Consider the following 17,225-nt stretch of genomic DNA (forward strand, 5'->3'; position numbering starts at 1 on the left):
GGAAACCGGAGTACCCGGAGAAAACTCACGCATGCACGGGGAGAACATGCAAACTCCATGCAGAAAGACCGGGGCTGGGAAACAAACCCAGATTGAGCAAAATGACACGAATCACAACTATATAATCACTGTTTGCTTTTAATTGGGAGATTTTGTAATTAGCAGACAGACGTTATAGCGGAGAAACGTTTGAAGGCTTCTGAGAAACCTACGAGCGCCGGGAGGGGAGAGAGAGAGGGACAGGCTCCATCACACAGCACCAACAGTTCAGAAACAATAAGAAATGAGAGAAAAAACCTATTTACAAACAGATTAACTTGTGTTTCAAACTTCCTATTACTAGCTATTTTGACTCAAATTGCAGTCGTTCTCCTAGTTGTCGAGAAAAGTCGAGCTCATCCCACTTCCCCATGCTGGAGATTTTAGTTTAATAATAACAATGAATAAAGTTACCTTTAAAATTGAGTACATACATCTAGCCCCAACAGTAGAGTCAAACTGTAATCTAATTAATCTGGTTGTATGTATTGTTATTGTGTCCTGCAAACTTTGCTTTAATTCTACTTTTTTCTATTTAATTTAAAAAAAAATCATAGTCGGGCAGAAAGAGAGTCATGAAACAGGAAGAGCAGGTTTCCTGAAGAAAGAGGACGTTTCCAGCCTGCATATGAATAAAAGTTGTTCAGATTACTCATTTCAAAGCATTAAAGGTTTAAAGAATAAAATCTAAACATTTTGAGTAATTGGAAAAAACCCAGAGTAAAATACTTACATTAATAATAACTTATAAGTAAGCCAATAATTAATATTGGTTTAACCAGTGGTTGATATTGGTTTGATTATAAAAATATTTGCACTTACTCTTACACTTGTGGCAGTACTTACAGGTGAAACAACTGTAACTTGGTATCAAATAATTAGATTTCCATTAATGTCTGTAATAACACATTATGATTATAATAAGAGTAACTAATAAGTAATGGTTATTATGAAATTATAAATGAATGCTAAATCAGAGAAACTAAAAAGTTATAAATGTGATTTTAACATTGAACTTGAAATGGAGTAAAATGTGTAACTGTGTTTAAAGATCACTGATGTGTTGGAGGTAGATGGTAGGTGAAAGGTCAGGGAGAAAGAAGAACTGATAGGAGAGCAGAGGTGACCAAGGCCTTATTGCTAAACTTTAAAGTTTCCTAAGAAAGGGTTGGGCAAGAGGACTGTTGAGCAACTTGGGACATTAGCACAGACACCAGGACATAATGTCTCCAAGACGGTGATGGATATGAGATCATCGGTCCAAGCAGTCAGCCAATGAGACAGGCACAGCAACAAAGCTAGCCAATGCAAATGCACCAAAAGGGTGGATAAACCCTTTATAAGGTGGGTGCAAAAGAGGAATCTTTGGTTGGATCCTTCAGGCAGTTTCGAGCCAAGATCGAGATGGACAAAGAACTCTGCAGCTGAAGAAGAGCCGGAGCCACAGAGCCGAAGACTGTTCTGCGCATGAGGACCAACCCGTTAGCCCCGCAACATTTGGCTTCAAATTGTATTTCTCTCATCAGCTGGGTTCGAGACCCCAAAGACAAAGACCAAGGCAAAGATGAAGATAAAGACAAAGAGGAAGAACTGGTGTGTTCCTTCCATGAGATCAGCTCGTCTACATTTCGATGGACCAGAAAGATCGTGAGACGAAGAGAAAGGAGCTACAGAGCTGCAAGACAAGAAGCTGAGGACCGCTACATGCATGAGGAAGTCACCCTAACACCGAGACCTGCCGCTCTAAGTCTGTACTCTTCCTGTACTGTGAGCCTTCTGCTGCTGCAACATCTTTTTCATCATCAGGCCTGTTCTGGGGTTCAAAATACCAAACTCCATCCGTCTCTCTCAAAGTTTCCCTTTTTTAGTTCAGTGTCAGAATTAGGGAAAATAGGCTAGATTATTGATTTTACTTATTTGATTATTTCTGCTACTGATTTAAGCTGTACTGACCCTTGCAAAATTGCCTTACTAATAAAATAATTAGCATTAAGAAAATCTAAAAGATGTTGTGGACATTCAGTTAATGAGTCACCTTAAAGTTCTTTGATGGTTGTAAAATAGCTATGAAGTTTGATTCTGGGAGGAAAAAGTGAAAAATGTTTTATAGGTTGCTTTTAGCCAAAACTAAAACACCCTTGGGACTCGCCCGAGTCACTAAAACCTACCTGGTTCAGTAACAAGTGCAAGTTGTAATAAAGAGAGCGACCGTTAACAGGTGTGCTCTGTGAAACTAGCTGATTGTGGGCTGCTCGATCTGGCTAATTCACAGGGTGAAAAAGGGGGGGACATCTGGATGGAGGTCGTCAGAAACCAGGCTAGTCTTTCTCGCACCCAGCTTAAACAGAATGTCCTCTATATTCTCATCTGAGTAATACTCAGGAGTTAGAGGCTTCTCGGACCCGTTAGATGGAGGTTGGAAGCACATCTCCCTCCTCTCAGAAGGGGAAGTAGAGAGAGAGATAAGAGGGGAGGGGGGTTTTGCCCAACAACAAAGTGGTGCCCAACGTGGGGAAACCCAGAATATTTTACGGAATACCGGGCCGTACTGGCTTACTTTCACACCTGCGCGTTAGTATCATGGAAGTATCACATAAAAATCTGCTGTTTTGTGCTTTTTATTACCTGTCTTGCATTTAATCTATTCAGGGAGGACAAACAGCTTCGTGAAGATATCAGTCGTCTCAGTCGCCCTCCAAGATTAACCTAAAACAGGTATAAAGTGGTTTAAAATGATTTCCTGCAGAAAAATGCCTGTAACTAATTCACAATGTGTGTGTGTGCCAAAGTTCTCACCATTCTGAAGTAGTGTGTGCCATAGGTCTGTATGAGCTTTGTATACTCATTCTTAGTGGAGATGTTGTAGTGAGATGGAAGGATGTCTAACCGTCTTTTGAATTTTAAGGTTAAGGGAGGTGTGTTTGATAATATAAAACTAGACACCAAGACAAAATTAGACAATTATTTCAATAACCATGACCTGTCAGAACTCAATGAAAAAAGTCTAATTTCCATTCTACCCATAATGGCTGCAGGCGACACTGTGTATGCTGAAAGTGTAGCGATCCTCTTTGCTCCTTTGTAAAGCAAATTTGTAGGCTTTGGAGCCGGTTCCTCCCGCAACTAGGCCGGCAAACACAAACTTCAAGCCAACCTGATGAAATACAGACAACACATGTAGTTTATAGGGTGTTAAATAAGAAGCCATATTTTTGTTAACACTATGCCACTCACTTACTTCAGTTCTAACTGAATTTGAAAATATTCTGAAATGTTCAGTTTCTTACCGACCAATCATTGGTATCTTGGGATGTGTAAGACTCAACCAGAGAGCTGTTGGCACATTTTAAAGGAAGTAATTATTATTAAACATCTACACAGTTCATTTTTCATTAGGTAATAAAGCGTTCTAGCTTAGTGAAATTGTGGATTTAACTATTGTTATTTTAATACCTAAGCCTTATTAGGCAGGTATTTATAAACTACAATTATATTCAATAAATTAGAAAATGCTTCCATATTTGGCTCCGTTTTCAGATTAAAAGCACTTTTAAAATAACAACCTCTGAGCCGGTGTTAAGCACACTTTTCATTAAACCTGTACTTCTGTATTATGAAATATTTTTATTGGTTTGCTGTGTTATTCCAATTTTCAATGTTAGGTTTGCATTACTTGTAACTTGTAAAAATCATGTGTGTAATTATTCTATATAATGTTTCACATAGTGAAACCACATAAAGTTCCAATAAACATACACAGCTGATTGGAACATGTAATTGTAACATGTAAAAAAAAATAAAAAAAAAATTCAGTAATTCTTAGTTTAATTGTATGATTCAACTTTTACAGTGTTCACAATCCGGTTTAAATACTTTACCTGAGAGAGGTGTGAAGTTTGCTGTGGATGTCAGGCCTGCATTGACTGACGTAACTCCAGTCCACAACAGAAGATGGAAGCTTAAAATGAAGAAAAATCACGTTATTGTTAATCCCTCAAGTCAGATGTGCAGCTGTTTATTTATGCATTTTAATTACTTTTTGGAGGACATGGTTTTGAAGAGGGTTGCTGCAGAGTTTACAGGTTTTGCTGGGGCTCAGGTAAGTCTTCACATCAATCACATCAGCTCCTTTTCTCTCCAGTGTGACTATATCAAAACCTTCCCCCACCAAGTTGTGTCCTGGTGCAAAAGGAGCAGCATCACACTCTGTTTGGGTCCCGATCCGACACGACAGAACAGAGGAGTGATGTAGGAGGATGCTTAAGAGGAGAAGAGCTGAAGTTGAATGAGGGAGCATCGCTGTAGTCAGAAGCAAAATGATAGAGAAAAAAAGGAATTAAACTTGTGGTATGTTGGTGCGGATTCACCTTTAAGGTGAGTAGTGGGCGGCACCAGCATATCCTTTAAAGCCAGGTGTGTGGGGTGCGCACTCACATACAATTGTTTTGAGCTGTGGAGATGGCGTTGTGTGAGCTTGTGTGATCCTGTCTTTCCTCAATCAAGTAATGGTCTTCAGGTTGGTTTTGTGATTTTCCTTCTGTTGGATTTTAGATTAGTTTGTGGTGATTGTGCTTCCTTTGTATTTTTTTCTTTGTTTGCATGTAGGTTTAATTTGTCAATTGCTTGCATGATTTGGTTTATTTAGTTTTGTTCAGTGCTTTGCTCGTCTTGCTTTTTGTTCATTTGCTTTGCATGTTTTCTTTGGTTGGGTTGCAGAGTTTTGTTTTCTGTATTGATTTTTTTTTGTTTAGTTATTAATTGAGTTTGAAAACAACTTGAAGAGCTGATGTGCAATATGTATTTTGTGAAGTTTGTAAACTGTCTTCTTTAACGCATATATTCTATTGTTTTAGGCCTATTTTAAACTTTTGGAAGAAATAAATTAAATTCTTTTTTTAAAAACATTATGATCCACCTCTTTGTTGTCCCGACCTGGCGTGGCCTTATTGTAGATATTAGAAGTTGAATAGTCCTGGGGCCAAGATCTCAGGTGGCGTTGTTGGATGTAATACTTTAAAATTTAATAGTAGACACCGCTATTGCCACAACTGGCGTTGTTGTTGGCAGGATGGGACATTAAGTAGAGGTGTGATTATTTTTGTATTGTCAAAAAAAACAACAAAAAAAACACTGCAACCCAACCAAAGAAAACATGCAAATCAAATGAACAAAAAGACGAGCAAAACACTGAACAAACTAAATAAACCAAATCATGCAAGCAATTGACAAATTAAACCTACATGCAAACAAAGGAAAAAAATACAAATTGTAAATAAACGTACTGAAAAATAATAGGGGGACTCGCCATAAACGGTTGAACCCTGGCCAAAATAAAGAATAAATCATCAGTTGGGTAAATGACACCCAGCTGAAAAGGCATGAAGCAAAAGTAAGGACAAAACGGCGTTGGCGTGGCTGTGCTCCCCTTGCGCCACGGACAATTAGGCCAGGTGCGCACACCAGTAAGCGGCAGGAGGGGGGAGGGGGGAAACCACACAACAGTCCACCACCAAGTCCAGAACACCTGAGGATCTAAAAATAAAATTTAAGGTGAACTATGGCACCGAGCTCAACAAGGTGACAATGAACCCACCTACCTCGGTTAAAAGCTCCATGCCCACGACGCGTGCCTGATCACACACACTCCCAGAGAGCAAAACGGGAGCACCAGCACAACCACAATCCTGAACCCAAAGGAAGCACAATCACCACAAACTAATCTAAAATCCAACAGAAGGAAAATCACAAAACTAACCTGAAGACCATTACTTGATGCTTGAGGAAAGACAGGATCACACAAGCTCACACAACGCCATCTCCACAGCTCAAAACAATTGTATGTGAGTGCGCACCCCACACACCTGGCTTTAAAGGGTATGTTGGTGCCGCCCACCACTCACCTTAAAAGTGAATCCGCACCAACATACCACAAACTGTTTTTGACATAATGCATTGCATTTTCCTTATTTTTATGACTTATTTATACATCATATAAGACAGTTAACGCTTTATTTGAAGGGGTGTCCATAAGACTGGCATGACACTTACATAGATATTACCTAACAACTGTCATGAACATTCTTCATTCTTCATGAATATTTGTGATGGTTGTCATTAAGTGTCATTCGGAAAATAATTACACTTTTAATGCAAAGCTGACATTATTCAAGATGTCTTTGTTATGACAAGCTGACATTAACCAATTAATTATCAAAATTTAGTAATGTAATAATACACAAAGATATTTTAAACTTTGATAATTAACAACTATTATGACATATTTATGACAGATGATGATTCTTGGTTAATTTCATGTCCATCAAAGTGTTACCGAAACGGTTGTGCTAACACATGCAAAAATGAAAAATAACTGATCAGAGATATGTAAAAATGTACAAAAAAATTCAAATGCATGTATAAATTAAATGTGGAATTGTTTCAATAAATATTTAAATGTATTTAATATATGGGTAAATATCTGTTTACAGTGCCATTCATTTTCAGAGTATAGCATTATTACCCATTGAATTTGGAAGGTCTGGCTGACCCTAAGCATATTGTGATTATTACATGTATTAAATACATTTAAATATTTATTGAAACAATTACACATTTAAAGCATACATGCATTTCAACTTTTATGTACATTTTTACATTGTGTATCTCTGTTATTTTTTGCATGTGTTCGTGCAAGCAAATATCACATTTTTGAGTTAGAGCGTATTTGTTCATGGGAGCAGCAGCTAATGATGGTGAAACATTAGTAGAGTTTTAGATAACACAAAACGGTTCAGCCAGTAGATATATGTGAAAAAACAAACATTGAAGCTCATTCATTAACATGATTTAATTCCCGTTTTCTTATTCAATGTATTCCTTTTGTCTTATCAGTAGTTCGGTTACATGCCAGTTAAAGAAATTAGTTATTCACAGAATAATTCAGCTGTAAAGTTGGGCTATTTAGTAAATAAATTCTCAGACTCAATTAGAAATAAGCATGTCGGTGATCATTCCTTGTGTGTAAAGTCTCTTAATTTTCTAATTAGATTCTGAGCTTGGCTTCATTAATGAATAATAAATTATGGATTACAAATGTAGTTATTAAATAAGACAAACGTTAAAGCGAGTTCTGATTCCCAATTATTTTGATGTCACCTTGTGAGGTTGCTACAACATTTTTGGTTTCCAGAATTCTGATTCCCAGCAATGAATCAACAAATTCAGCTTTGGAGATCCACAGATCTTTGATTTCAACAAACAGCCACACACCTCCACCACATTAATATCAGTGAAATTAAATTAACCAGAAAATTGTCCTCTTTAAACATTTTTAGAACTCAGTAAACACACAACATTTTTATTTGCTGCAGTGTATTCTAAGCAAAGATACTCTTTTTTTCCCAGTTAATTTTATTTTCCTTTAGCATATTAAAAAATCTTACCTGTTCCAAAACAGACCGAAAAGAAGCTGAAACAAGCAATGTTTCTAAGTGTGCTGAGCTGAAAACTGTGTTTTATAAAGCAGCAGCCCTGGAGAGATAAGGATTCATACAGAACATTGTCTAAAGGTCAATTGAATGTAGTTACTTTGTTTCTTGTAACTGCAGGTAATGTTTCAGGTTTTTTGTTTTGGCAGCGTTCTGTATAAAGTATCAATGCTAACAGAACAAACAGTTCTAATGAACCTTTTTGTGCCAGTAGGACATGCAGTTGTACTGGAACTGCAATGAAGGAAAGGTTTAATAGCAAGGCAGAAAAATGCATAAAAAGCAACTTAAAATTAGCTTCAGTCAATAAGGAAACAAGGTAATGACAATTGAAATTTATTTCAGTATTTTAATTAGGTAATGTTATTTGTATTAATATGACTTCATGAAAATGCTTACCATACCATACCATACCAACTTTATTTATAAAGCACTTTAAAACAACCACAGCAGATACAAAGTGCTGTACATTAAAACACAACATAACAATAAAAAAATAAAAACTCTTACAGTTTAAAAACAAACATACAATTTAAAACTAGATCCTGCTGGAGTTGAAAGCCAAGTAAAATAGATGGGTTTTAAGACGAGCTTTAAAAGTGGACAGTGAAGGGGCCTCTCTAACGTGCAAAGGCAAGTCGTTCCATAACTTGGGGAAAGACAAGTTATGGAACGACAAGTCGTTCCATAACGACAAGTCGTTATGGAACGACAGAGAAAGCCCTGTCCCCTCTGAGCTTCTTTCTGGATCTCGGTACCTCCAAGAGCAACTGATCTGCTGACCTGAGAGACCGATAAGGTATGTAAGGGTGAAGAAGCACAGAGAGGTAAGCCGGGGCAAGATTATGTAGTGATTTAAAAACAAACATAAGAATTTTAAAATGAATCCTAAAATATACAGGCAGCCAGTGAAGTGAGGCCAGGACAGGGGTCACATGCTCCCTCTTTCGAGTTCCTGTCAAAAGTCGTGCAGCAGCATTCTGAACCAGCTGCAGACGTGAGAGCAGCGCCTGACTGACTCCCAGATAAAGTGAGCTGCAGTAATCCAGTCGAGTCGAAATAAAACAGAGGGGTCAGAGTCAGGAGCTGTGATAAGAGCCCTGGTACTACCAACCTTTTCAATAAAGAAACGCAGAAAATCATCACACAAGTCATAAGAAGCTTCCAAACAGGCATTCTGTGGAATATTAAGCACAGAGTCAATGGTGTTAAATAAAACACGTGGGTTATGGCTGTCTGAGAAAATGATATTTGCCAAATATTCCCTTTAGTGCTTAGTGTAGTCTGCCATTGACTTACTACAGAAAATAACTTGATCTTGCAGTCACTCCTGTGATGAATGCAGTTCTATGCCACCTGCTTCAGAAATGTCAAAAGGTTATAACATCCAGCTGTATTTACTAGTACAAAGCATCCAGTTAATTTATTGTGTTGCACTCATAAAACAGACAGCTCTTCAGATTTGACAACTAGATTTGCCCCACTCTGTGTGTATTTTTCGGGGCCTTAGTGCACAGAAAAAACGTTTCATAGTTTCTTCTAGTTTTTTCTTCTAGTTACAACTTAAAACTGACGCTGCTTCTGCTGCAGAAAAAGTCACATAGCATTCAGCTCTAATTCTGTAAAACTTCTATGCTTGAACAAAAATAACTAGGCATGATGTCTTAAACAATAAAATTAATAAGACAAATAAAATGTATTAAAGAAATGAATAAAAGAGTGTTTTATCCATAACTTTAAATAATAGAAATAATTTAAATAAAATTCTTCTGGGGTGCAACAACCCCTGCCACATAAAAGTTGCCTGACAACATTTTAAGATTTGTAGCAATACAGAACGATATCCACAAAACTAGGATTAAAGTTAAATTAACAAGGTGAGTATTTTAACAAATATTACAATATTGCAAAGTTTGTGCCATCTTTATTAACTGTTGTCAGTTGATGTGATGCAACACACATAACAGACTTCTCGTTTGAAAAAGTTGCATTTCTTTGGCCTTAACTTTATCTTTCATTGTCTCTATTGCAGGATCTGCCTTACATGTTGGATGTGTTGTTCAAAGGTGGAACTAAACACTAATACATCATCCAGGTAAGGTAAACAAACTTTATCTCTGAATTACCCCAAACATCCTTCCATGTAGTGCTGAAAAGCAGCTGGGGCGCATTTATCAGTCCAAATGGGATTCCAACACATTTGTACATTCCCCAAGGTGTTATGAAGGCTGTACATGGTCTGATTTTCTCACTAATGAAACCTTGGTGGTAGGCCTTCCCTTGGTCCTACACTGTGAACCAGGAATTTCCCCCCAAAGTTTTCTAACATTTCCTGTATCCTAGGAATTAGATGACGGTCTGGGACTGTTTTTAAGTTCAACAGTCTGTAGTCTATGCACAGACGAAGACTTCCACCTTTCTTCCTCACACACACCACACAGGAGATTACTGTAAGGAATAGGATTTTTGGATCCAACCTCAGTTGAGTAAATCCTATATGTATGTTTTTACTTCCTGGCAGAGGTGTCAAGGAATAGCATTTCTTAACTGGCACATTATCATTAAGCTGAATGTCCATCTCTAAATCTTTGATCATTTAGAGATCAAAGATTTTGCAAACACATCACACTCTTCTCCGAGCATCTGTTTTACCTGTGATTGTTGACTCCCTGACAGATGACTCAGATCTACAGATGGATCCCATGGCTCTGTTTCTGCTAGAGGGCTGACCTGCTCTGTCTGGTTGGTGGCACCACTGTCCAATGGCAGCGGTCTCTGACCCTCCACAGGTTTAGTTTCTAGTGGGGAAACTGAACCAACATTATACATTCTGCCAAATGTTGTTTGGCCACAGAGGGTAATATCATGGTCAATTACATTTTCAACTGTCACTGTAATCCTACCCTTATCATGACATGAAATCTGAATCAGCTGCTCAATGATAGCTAGTCATTCAGGCCATGATTCGGGTTACAGCACTAACTGTGAACCACATAGCTGATGATGGGGTGGTCAAGGCTGCTGCTTGCAACCAGGATGGGACCCAGACAGGTTTCTCTTTCATTCTAGATACATCATTTTGGTAAAAGGTGACAAAACTCCTATCCATCCTTCATATGGTATTTCTGTTCCATTTGAAATCCAGTATTCCTTCTTCAAGCAGTTTCTCCTCACATTCATACTCACTCATGCTCACAGACATGTTCCTATTTACATCTCAACAAGCTGCTCAGTGTGTGGCTCTGTCTTCCCTGTAAAGTTTATGTATGTGGTATCTGTTGGCCGGTACCTTAATTAAAGAACCATGCATCATGCAGGTTCTGTCTGGTGAGGAGCTTTCGCACTCGCCTCATAGTCATGCATCACACTGGTTTTATTTCATTTTATTATTATGTTTAATATTATTCTTCCGGTTTCATCAGCCGACTTAGTCAGCCAGGGTTCATGCGTGCAGAGATCTGAAAATCTTGTCCCATAAATTTGAGCAACCAAAACACTTTCTGTGGAGCTCATAAAAACTCAATAGACACGAAATGAAAGAGCTACTAAAGCGACATCAGCAGCATTAAATTAAATCTCCCATTTGTTGTGCATCTCTGCGTATTATTTAACTCAGTGGTCCCCAACCCCCGGGACCAATTGGTACCGGGTCGTGCAAGAAATAATTAAATATTTCCGTTTTATGTATTATTTGAGTCTGGAGGATATTTTATTTCGAAAATCCTTTAACNGACTCTCTGACAGATGACTCAGATCTACAGGTGGATCCCATGGCTCTGTTTCTGCTAGAGGGCTGACCTGCTCTGTCTGATTGGTGGCACCACTGTCCAATGGCAGCGGTCTCTGACCCTCCACAGGCTTAGTTTCTAGTGGGGAAACTGAACCAACATTATACATTCGGCCAAATGTTGTTTGGCCACAGAGGGTAATATCATGGTCAGTTACATTTTCAACTGTCACTGTAATCTTACCCTTATCATGCCATGAAATCTGAATCAGCTGCTCACTGATAGCTAGTCCTTCAGGCCATGATTCGGGTTCCAGCACTAACTGTGAACCACATAGTTAATGATGGGGTGGTCAAGGCTACTGCTTGCAACCAGGATGGGACCCAGACAAATTTTTCTTTCATTCTAGATACATCATTTTGGTAAAAGGTGATAATAACTCCTATCCATCCTTCATATGGTATTTCTGTTCCATTTGAATTCCAGTATTCCTTCTTCAAGCAGTTTCTCCTCACATTCATACTCACTCATGCTCACAGACGTGTTCCTATTTACATCTCAACAAGCTGCTCAGTGTGTGGCTCTGTCTTCCCTGTAAAGTTTATGTATGTGGTCTCTGTTGGCCGGTGCCTTATTTAAAGAACCATGCATCATGCAGGTTCTGTCCGGTGAGGAGCTTTCGCACTCGCCTCATAGTCATGCATCACACTGGTTTTATTTTATTTTATTATTATGTTTAGTATTATTCTTCCGTTTTCATCAGCCGACTTAGTCAGCCAGAGTTAATGCGTGCAGAGATCTGAAAATCTTGTCCCATAAATTTGAGCAACCAAAACACTTTCTGTGGAGCTAATAAACACTCAATAGACACGAAATGAAAGAGCTACTAAAGCCACATTAGCAGCATTAAATTAAATCTCCCATTTGTTGTGCATCTCTGCGTATGATTTAACTCAGTGGTCCCCAACCCCCGGGACCAATTGGTACCGGGTCGTGCAAGAAATAATTAAATATTTCCGTTTTATGTATTATTTGAGTCTGGAGGATATTTTATTTCGAAAATCCTTTAACCGGATTCTCTCGGTTACTTGCGTGCCAACACTGAGCCACAAGCAGCAAAATGAGTAAGAAACAGATCAGATGTCTTTGGAAAGTTTCTTCTGGGAAAAGGCTCAGAGAAGAGAAAGGAGGATGGATTTATCCCAGACCGGTAGGTGAGTCAAACATTACAAGCCACTCTGTGTAACATGCGGCGACCGGCTGCTCATGAGGGAATGAAGCTTCAAGCTGCTTCGCCACGTAAAGACCAAGCAGGCTGTGGATATAAGCAACACTTCGGGTGTTATTGTCTCTCATCACTCCCAGATGGGACCGTCTCGTTGCAGAGAAACAAACTCAGGGCTCCAAATTACTCATTATTGTTTTCACGATAATGAAAACGAAATGAAATTCCAAATTTTCACAAAAGTAAAATGTTTGTTTTTGTGGCGCATCTGTATGTTATTTTTAAGGGATATGTAGGCCTGTCGCGATAAACGATAAATCAATTAATCGTACAATAAGTTAAATCTATCGACCTCATTTTAATTATCAGCTTTATCGTCTCTTCCTGCCTTTTTTTCTTTCTCTTGATGACACTGAATGAAAAAAGGCTCAACTCCAGTCTCTCCACTGACCCTTCCTTCCTCATTTCCTTAGTGTAATGTCCAGCGGACACTACAAGAGTTGTCGGGCCATAATTTCAAAACCTGAGAGACACATTAGCCGACAGAAATCCTAGGTATAACGGTTCAATCGGGTTCATTGTACCGTGTGGTGTTCAGCCACATGGGCACAAAATAATGGCTACAATGGCTAATTTTAAAATCAGGCATTAATTAATGCTTTACCTGTGAGGCATGTGGCTACAGTCAGTGTAAAGTCCTGACTGAATGAAAATCATTGTAACCTATTTATGTCACGTTAACAAAGTACAGCTGAAAACTTACCGGGTTTATCAACTGCGTCATTTCCATTAAATCAGTGTCAAAAGGTCTTGAAACAATATTACTGTTGATCACAATAATTTTTTAGACAATTAATCGCTCAGTAAAATTTGTTATTGTGACAGGCCTCGGGATATGTAAACGTTACCATAGCGACCAGAGTCAGAGCGTTTGGGCAGTGGTCGAAAGGAGATAAGTAGAGCTTGTGAGTCTTAAGTCTGGTTTAGACAGCAAGATTTAAGAATTGTGGGCCGATTCTCCAAACCTCTGTGACCACAGAGCTGATAAAAGTACAACAGGTTCAATCAGTTGATGTTCAGCCACACGGCAGGAGCAACACACCACACGAACCGATTCCAGTCACGAACATCCTGATTCCAGAGGATAATCCAGTAAAAAACCCCAACATAGCGGGAATGTAGAATAACCAAACACGGATGACGATGTAGAAGCAATAGTGATAGTTTGTGAACTCATTTTAAGAGATAAAAGACGTAACAATAAGAAAAGGCGGTGGATAAAAGACGACGGGAGCAGCCACTCTATTTGCTGCACTATGATTTGGAGGTGAATATGTTTTTTCAGTTAACATTTTTAACTGAATCAACATAATAATATATAATAATGACCTTTACATATAACAATAAACATTTCCACATATCATCTCTGATATCCACCGGACTCTCAGTTGCGCGATATGTCAGCTGTTTGGGATTCCCCTCTGTTCTTACGTCACCACGCTTTCTGATTGGCTACTTGTCACATTCAACAGGTTGCATTCTCATTCCCAGTCAAGGAAAACCCCATAGGCTGCAATAAAAGGGCCAAGACAACCCAAATTGGGCATATTCAGGCTTTAGCGGGAACACCAACATGCAGAATCCTTGTCTGACGGTTCTATTATCTAACCCTAACCTTACCCCGCATTATCTTTTACTTCTGCTTTCAGTTTACTAAGCCTGGTCATTTCCATTTTAAATGTGTGTTTTAGTGGGGTATGCATAGGAATATATGTGCAGCATTGATTTGCGAACATATGGCAAACTCCTCCCACGTTAGCCAAAATTCAATTAGCTAGACATCTGTTTTGTCTTGCCATTCTGCTCATTTCATGGAGTTGCTCTCCTGGGGCCATAAATCCTTCAGCAGTAAAATGTATCATTCTTTGTCGGTTATAATAAACATAGTTAATCCATTCAACATTTTGTTAATTGTAACCCAAGGTAAGATGGATTCAAATCCTGCAATAATTTTGTGTTGTGGTTTAAATTAATCTGTAATTCCTCTTGGTTGACCTGTAAGTTTCAGACATATTCCATCATTTGACCCATAATCCCCCAGGCTTCTATGAAGCCCTGTTTTATTGTCATGCACTCCTACTAAATCTTTAACTCCTTCATAAACTAGGGTTGCTGGTACTTTCATTCCAACCAGAGCACAAAGGCCCACCCATTTTAGGAGTAAGGTATTCATTAAAATGTTATCACAACACATTGTCATAATGGGAGCTATTAGCTTGACCACATACAGAACTCATACTGGAGACCATTAAATTAGATAAATAAAGTTTATTTTGAATAGAACAATGAGTGTAGTGTGTAATTCTTGTCCTGGAGCAACTGGATCAGGATTGTCTGAGTTCTGAAGGTAGGGGAGATGAGAGGAAAGAAGGGAGTTTGAAATGAGACTGTGAAGGCGTCTGAATGAAGCGTACTGAGTGAATTGAGGTTCATCTGCCACAAGGAGAGGTTGGGTCACTGGAGTTTGGGTTACTTGAGGGGGAAAAAGATGTCTGGTCTGGGATCAGACGATTGGAAAAATTAGAGAGATTTCTGAAGGTTGCAGATGGATGTTTCCGGCTCAAGACCATGGCCTCAGATTTGGAGGCACTGGTCCTCTTCCCGGCTGCTTCACACTTGGCTGTGAACTGCTCCAGTGAAAGCTGTAGATCACGACCTGATGAAGTCAATAGGATCACATCATTGAATAGACCTTTCCAGGTAGGCTTTAGAGTGTGACCCCTCTGCAATTGGAGCATACCCTCTGGTCTATTACCACGCCCACGCGCTTCAATCAACAAGCACCGGCACACAGCCAGTCCAGCCAATCACCTCGCAAGAGTTCCTTCAAAAGCACCAACAAAGCCGGGCTCCTCATCTTTTCAGCTGCACTTCGACCCACCTCCTCCCCATCTCCACCTTCATCCAGACGAGCACCTCTGTGTTCCCCCCTTCCTAGGCTCTTCTCCACCACCCTTGTCCGGGCCCGGGGGAGAAGACAACCCTGAGCTCCGGCCTGAGCCGATCATCAAATCGCTTGATGATGCTCAGCACCAACGTCTTCAGCTGGGCCTGAGTGCCAAAAAGAACGCAGTCTAATACATCTTTCTAACTGATAATTTTCTCTGTGTGAGTTTCTCCAGTTTGAAATGACAAAAAACAGTACTGGCAAGCTGTTTCTCCTGCTGTTTGGCCAGAAGGGACTCTCTGGTCAGGGTGGAGTCATCCAGCTCCGGTAGGTGACAATGGCTTCCTCCATCCTTTACCATTTTCCAAATCACCTACTTATTTGTAACTTCATTGCAGACATAACGCTGCTGCAGCTCACTGGATTCCCTGCTGATTTGTTTTTCTGCTTTGTTTTCTCAATTTTTTTTGTTTGGTTCCTTAGTTTTGTGCTTTTTGTCTAAATTTGTTTGTTTTGGGTTATTCTAATGTTCTTTGTGGCTTCCGGCCTTGCTGCAGAAGGCAGCCTTGTTTTTTTTAGATTACTTAATTAAAGCATTGATTTTTAATGGCTGATGTCGGAGGTTAGGGGTAACCTCATTTTAGCACTTGTTCATGTTTAACTTGTAGTGTCTTTCTCTTTTTGTATTTACTTTGTTTAACCCCAACCCTTTTGTCTCCAGGCTGAGAGCTGAAGGTGGTGGGTGGCGTCGAGGGGGGCTGGATCTGTGTGCTGTGTGAGTGAACGGTGTTGGAATTTCTTCATGATCGAGTGTCTGTTCACAAGTGCTTGGGGTGATTTATTTGGATTTATTCATTTGGTTTAGGAACTAGTTCCCCACATTTGGACTGCCCTCCCCCTGCTAGTAGGCCTCAGTGCTGTTCACTTTCCTTCCCATTGTGGTTCTTTACATTTTAATTGTCTTTTAAAACATGGAAAAAAAAAATTCTTTGTTTTTTTTATTGTGATGAGATTAAAGCCATAATATTACAAGAATACAGTCATACAACAATAGAATTGTAATATTGTGAGAACTCCAACACAAAATAAATTGGTGAAGTGATACTCTGTAGGTTTTACATATAATGCTTAATAGAAATAATGGATCCTTTAACACAGTAGAATGAAATTATAAGTAGCAAGACTTTGACTTGATCGTGTTAACATTAGGTTTTGATAACTTGAAACATTTTTTACAATGGCATATTTGGGCCATGGTAGATAGAAAATCCGAATACATTTCCACCAAAAAAATCAAAAGATTTTTTGATTGATATCAGAAATGTTCTTTCTTCTAATTTTCTAATTTAATTTTTGACTTTTGGAGCTCAGAAATTTATGGGTTTTTTCTAGAAAATGTTTGAGATAATTCTCAGAAATTCTGAGTTTTTGGTACTTTTTCTATCTTTAGTGGCCCTAATGCACTGTTGTATTTTTTTTCAATTAAACAACATTTTTTCTGGTAAAATTGCATATTATTCTAATACTTTGAGAATATTCTTGTAATGAAACACAATCTCTGAATTTGTATGACACTCTGTCATACAATTGATTGATATAAAAGCCACTTTTTGAAATTATTTTCTCTCACTTGTAATTTCTTGTGACAAAAGAGAGCAAGAATAAAAAAAATGGATTAACATTGGATCTAGTACAAAAAATAATTTACTCTATATGGTGTGTTTTATTTTTTTTTTTTACCCAATTTAAGCCTCTTGGACTCTGATAGCTGCTTTGGCTTCACACATTCAGAGTGAGGT

At 38.7% G+C, this 17,225-nt stretch overlaps 1 protein-coding gene across 5 annotated transcripts in view; it reads right to left on the reverse strand.

Annotated features, from left to right (window-relative positions):
• Positions 1-17,225, reverse strand: part of LOC103132264 (perforin-1-like) — a 44,132-nt gene that overhangs the window by 3,559 nt on the left and 23,348 nt on the right. The window contains exons 2-7 of one of the 5 annotated variants that reach the window (XM_016667256.1): positions 4,076-4,338; positions 3,918-3,997; positions 3,327-3,372; positions 3,060-3,193; positions 2,836-2,974; positions 2,665-2,745 (exon numbers count right to left, since the gene is read on the reverse strand). The exons of 2 other annotated variants lie outside the window; for them this stretch is intronic. In XM_016667256.1, the coding sequence (XP_016522742.1) occupies positions 2,665-2,745; positions 2,836-2,974; positions 3,060-3,193; positions 3,327-3,372; positions 3,918-3,997; positions 4,076-4,336 (741 nt within the window). In that variant the 5' untranslated portion in view covers positions 4,337-4,338. The remainder of the gene's footprint in view (positions 1-2,664; positions 2,746-2,835; positions 2,975-3,059; positions 3,194-3,326; positions 3,373-3,917; positions 3,998-4,075; positions 4,339-17,225) is intronic. 2 more of the 5 variants (XM_016667258.1, XM_016667259.1) reach the window with 2 other exon arrangements.

The sequence above is a fragment of the Poecilia formosa genome, unplaced genomic scaffold (assembly GCF_000485575.1).
Source record: "Poecilia formosa unplaced genomic scaffold, Poecilia_formosa-5.1.2 Scaffold978, whole genome shotgun sequence".
Taxonomy (NCBI): Eukaryota; Metazoa; Chordata; class Actinopteri; order Cyprinodontiformes; family Poeciliidae; genus Poecilia; species Poecilia formosa.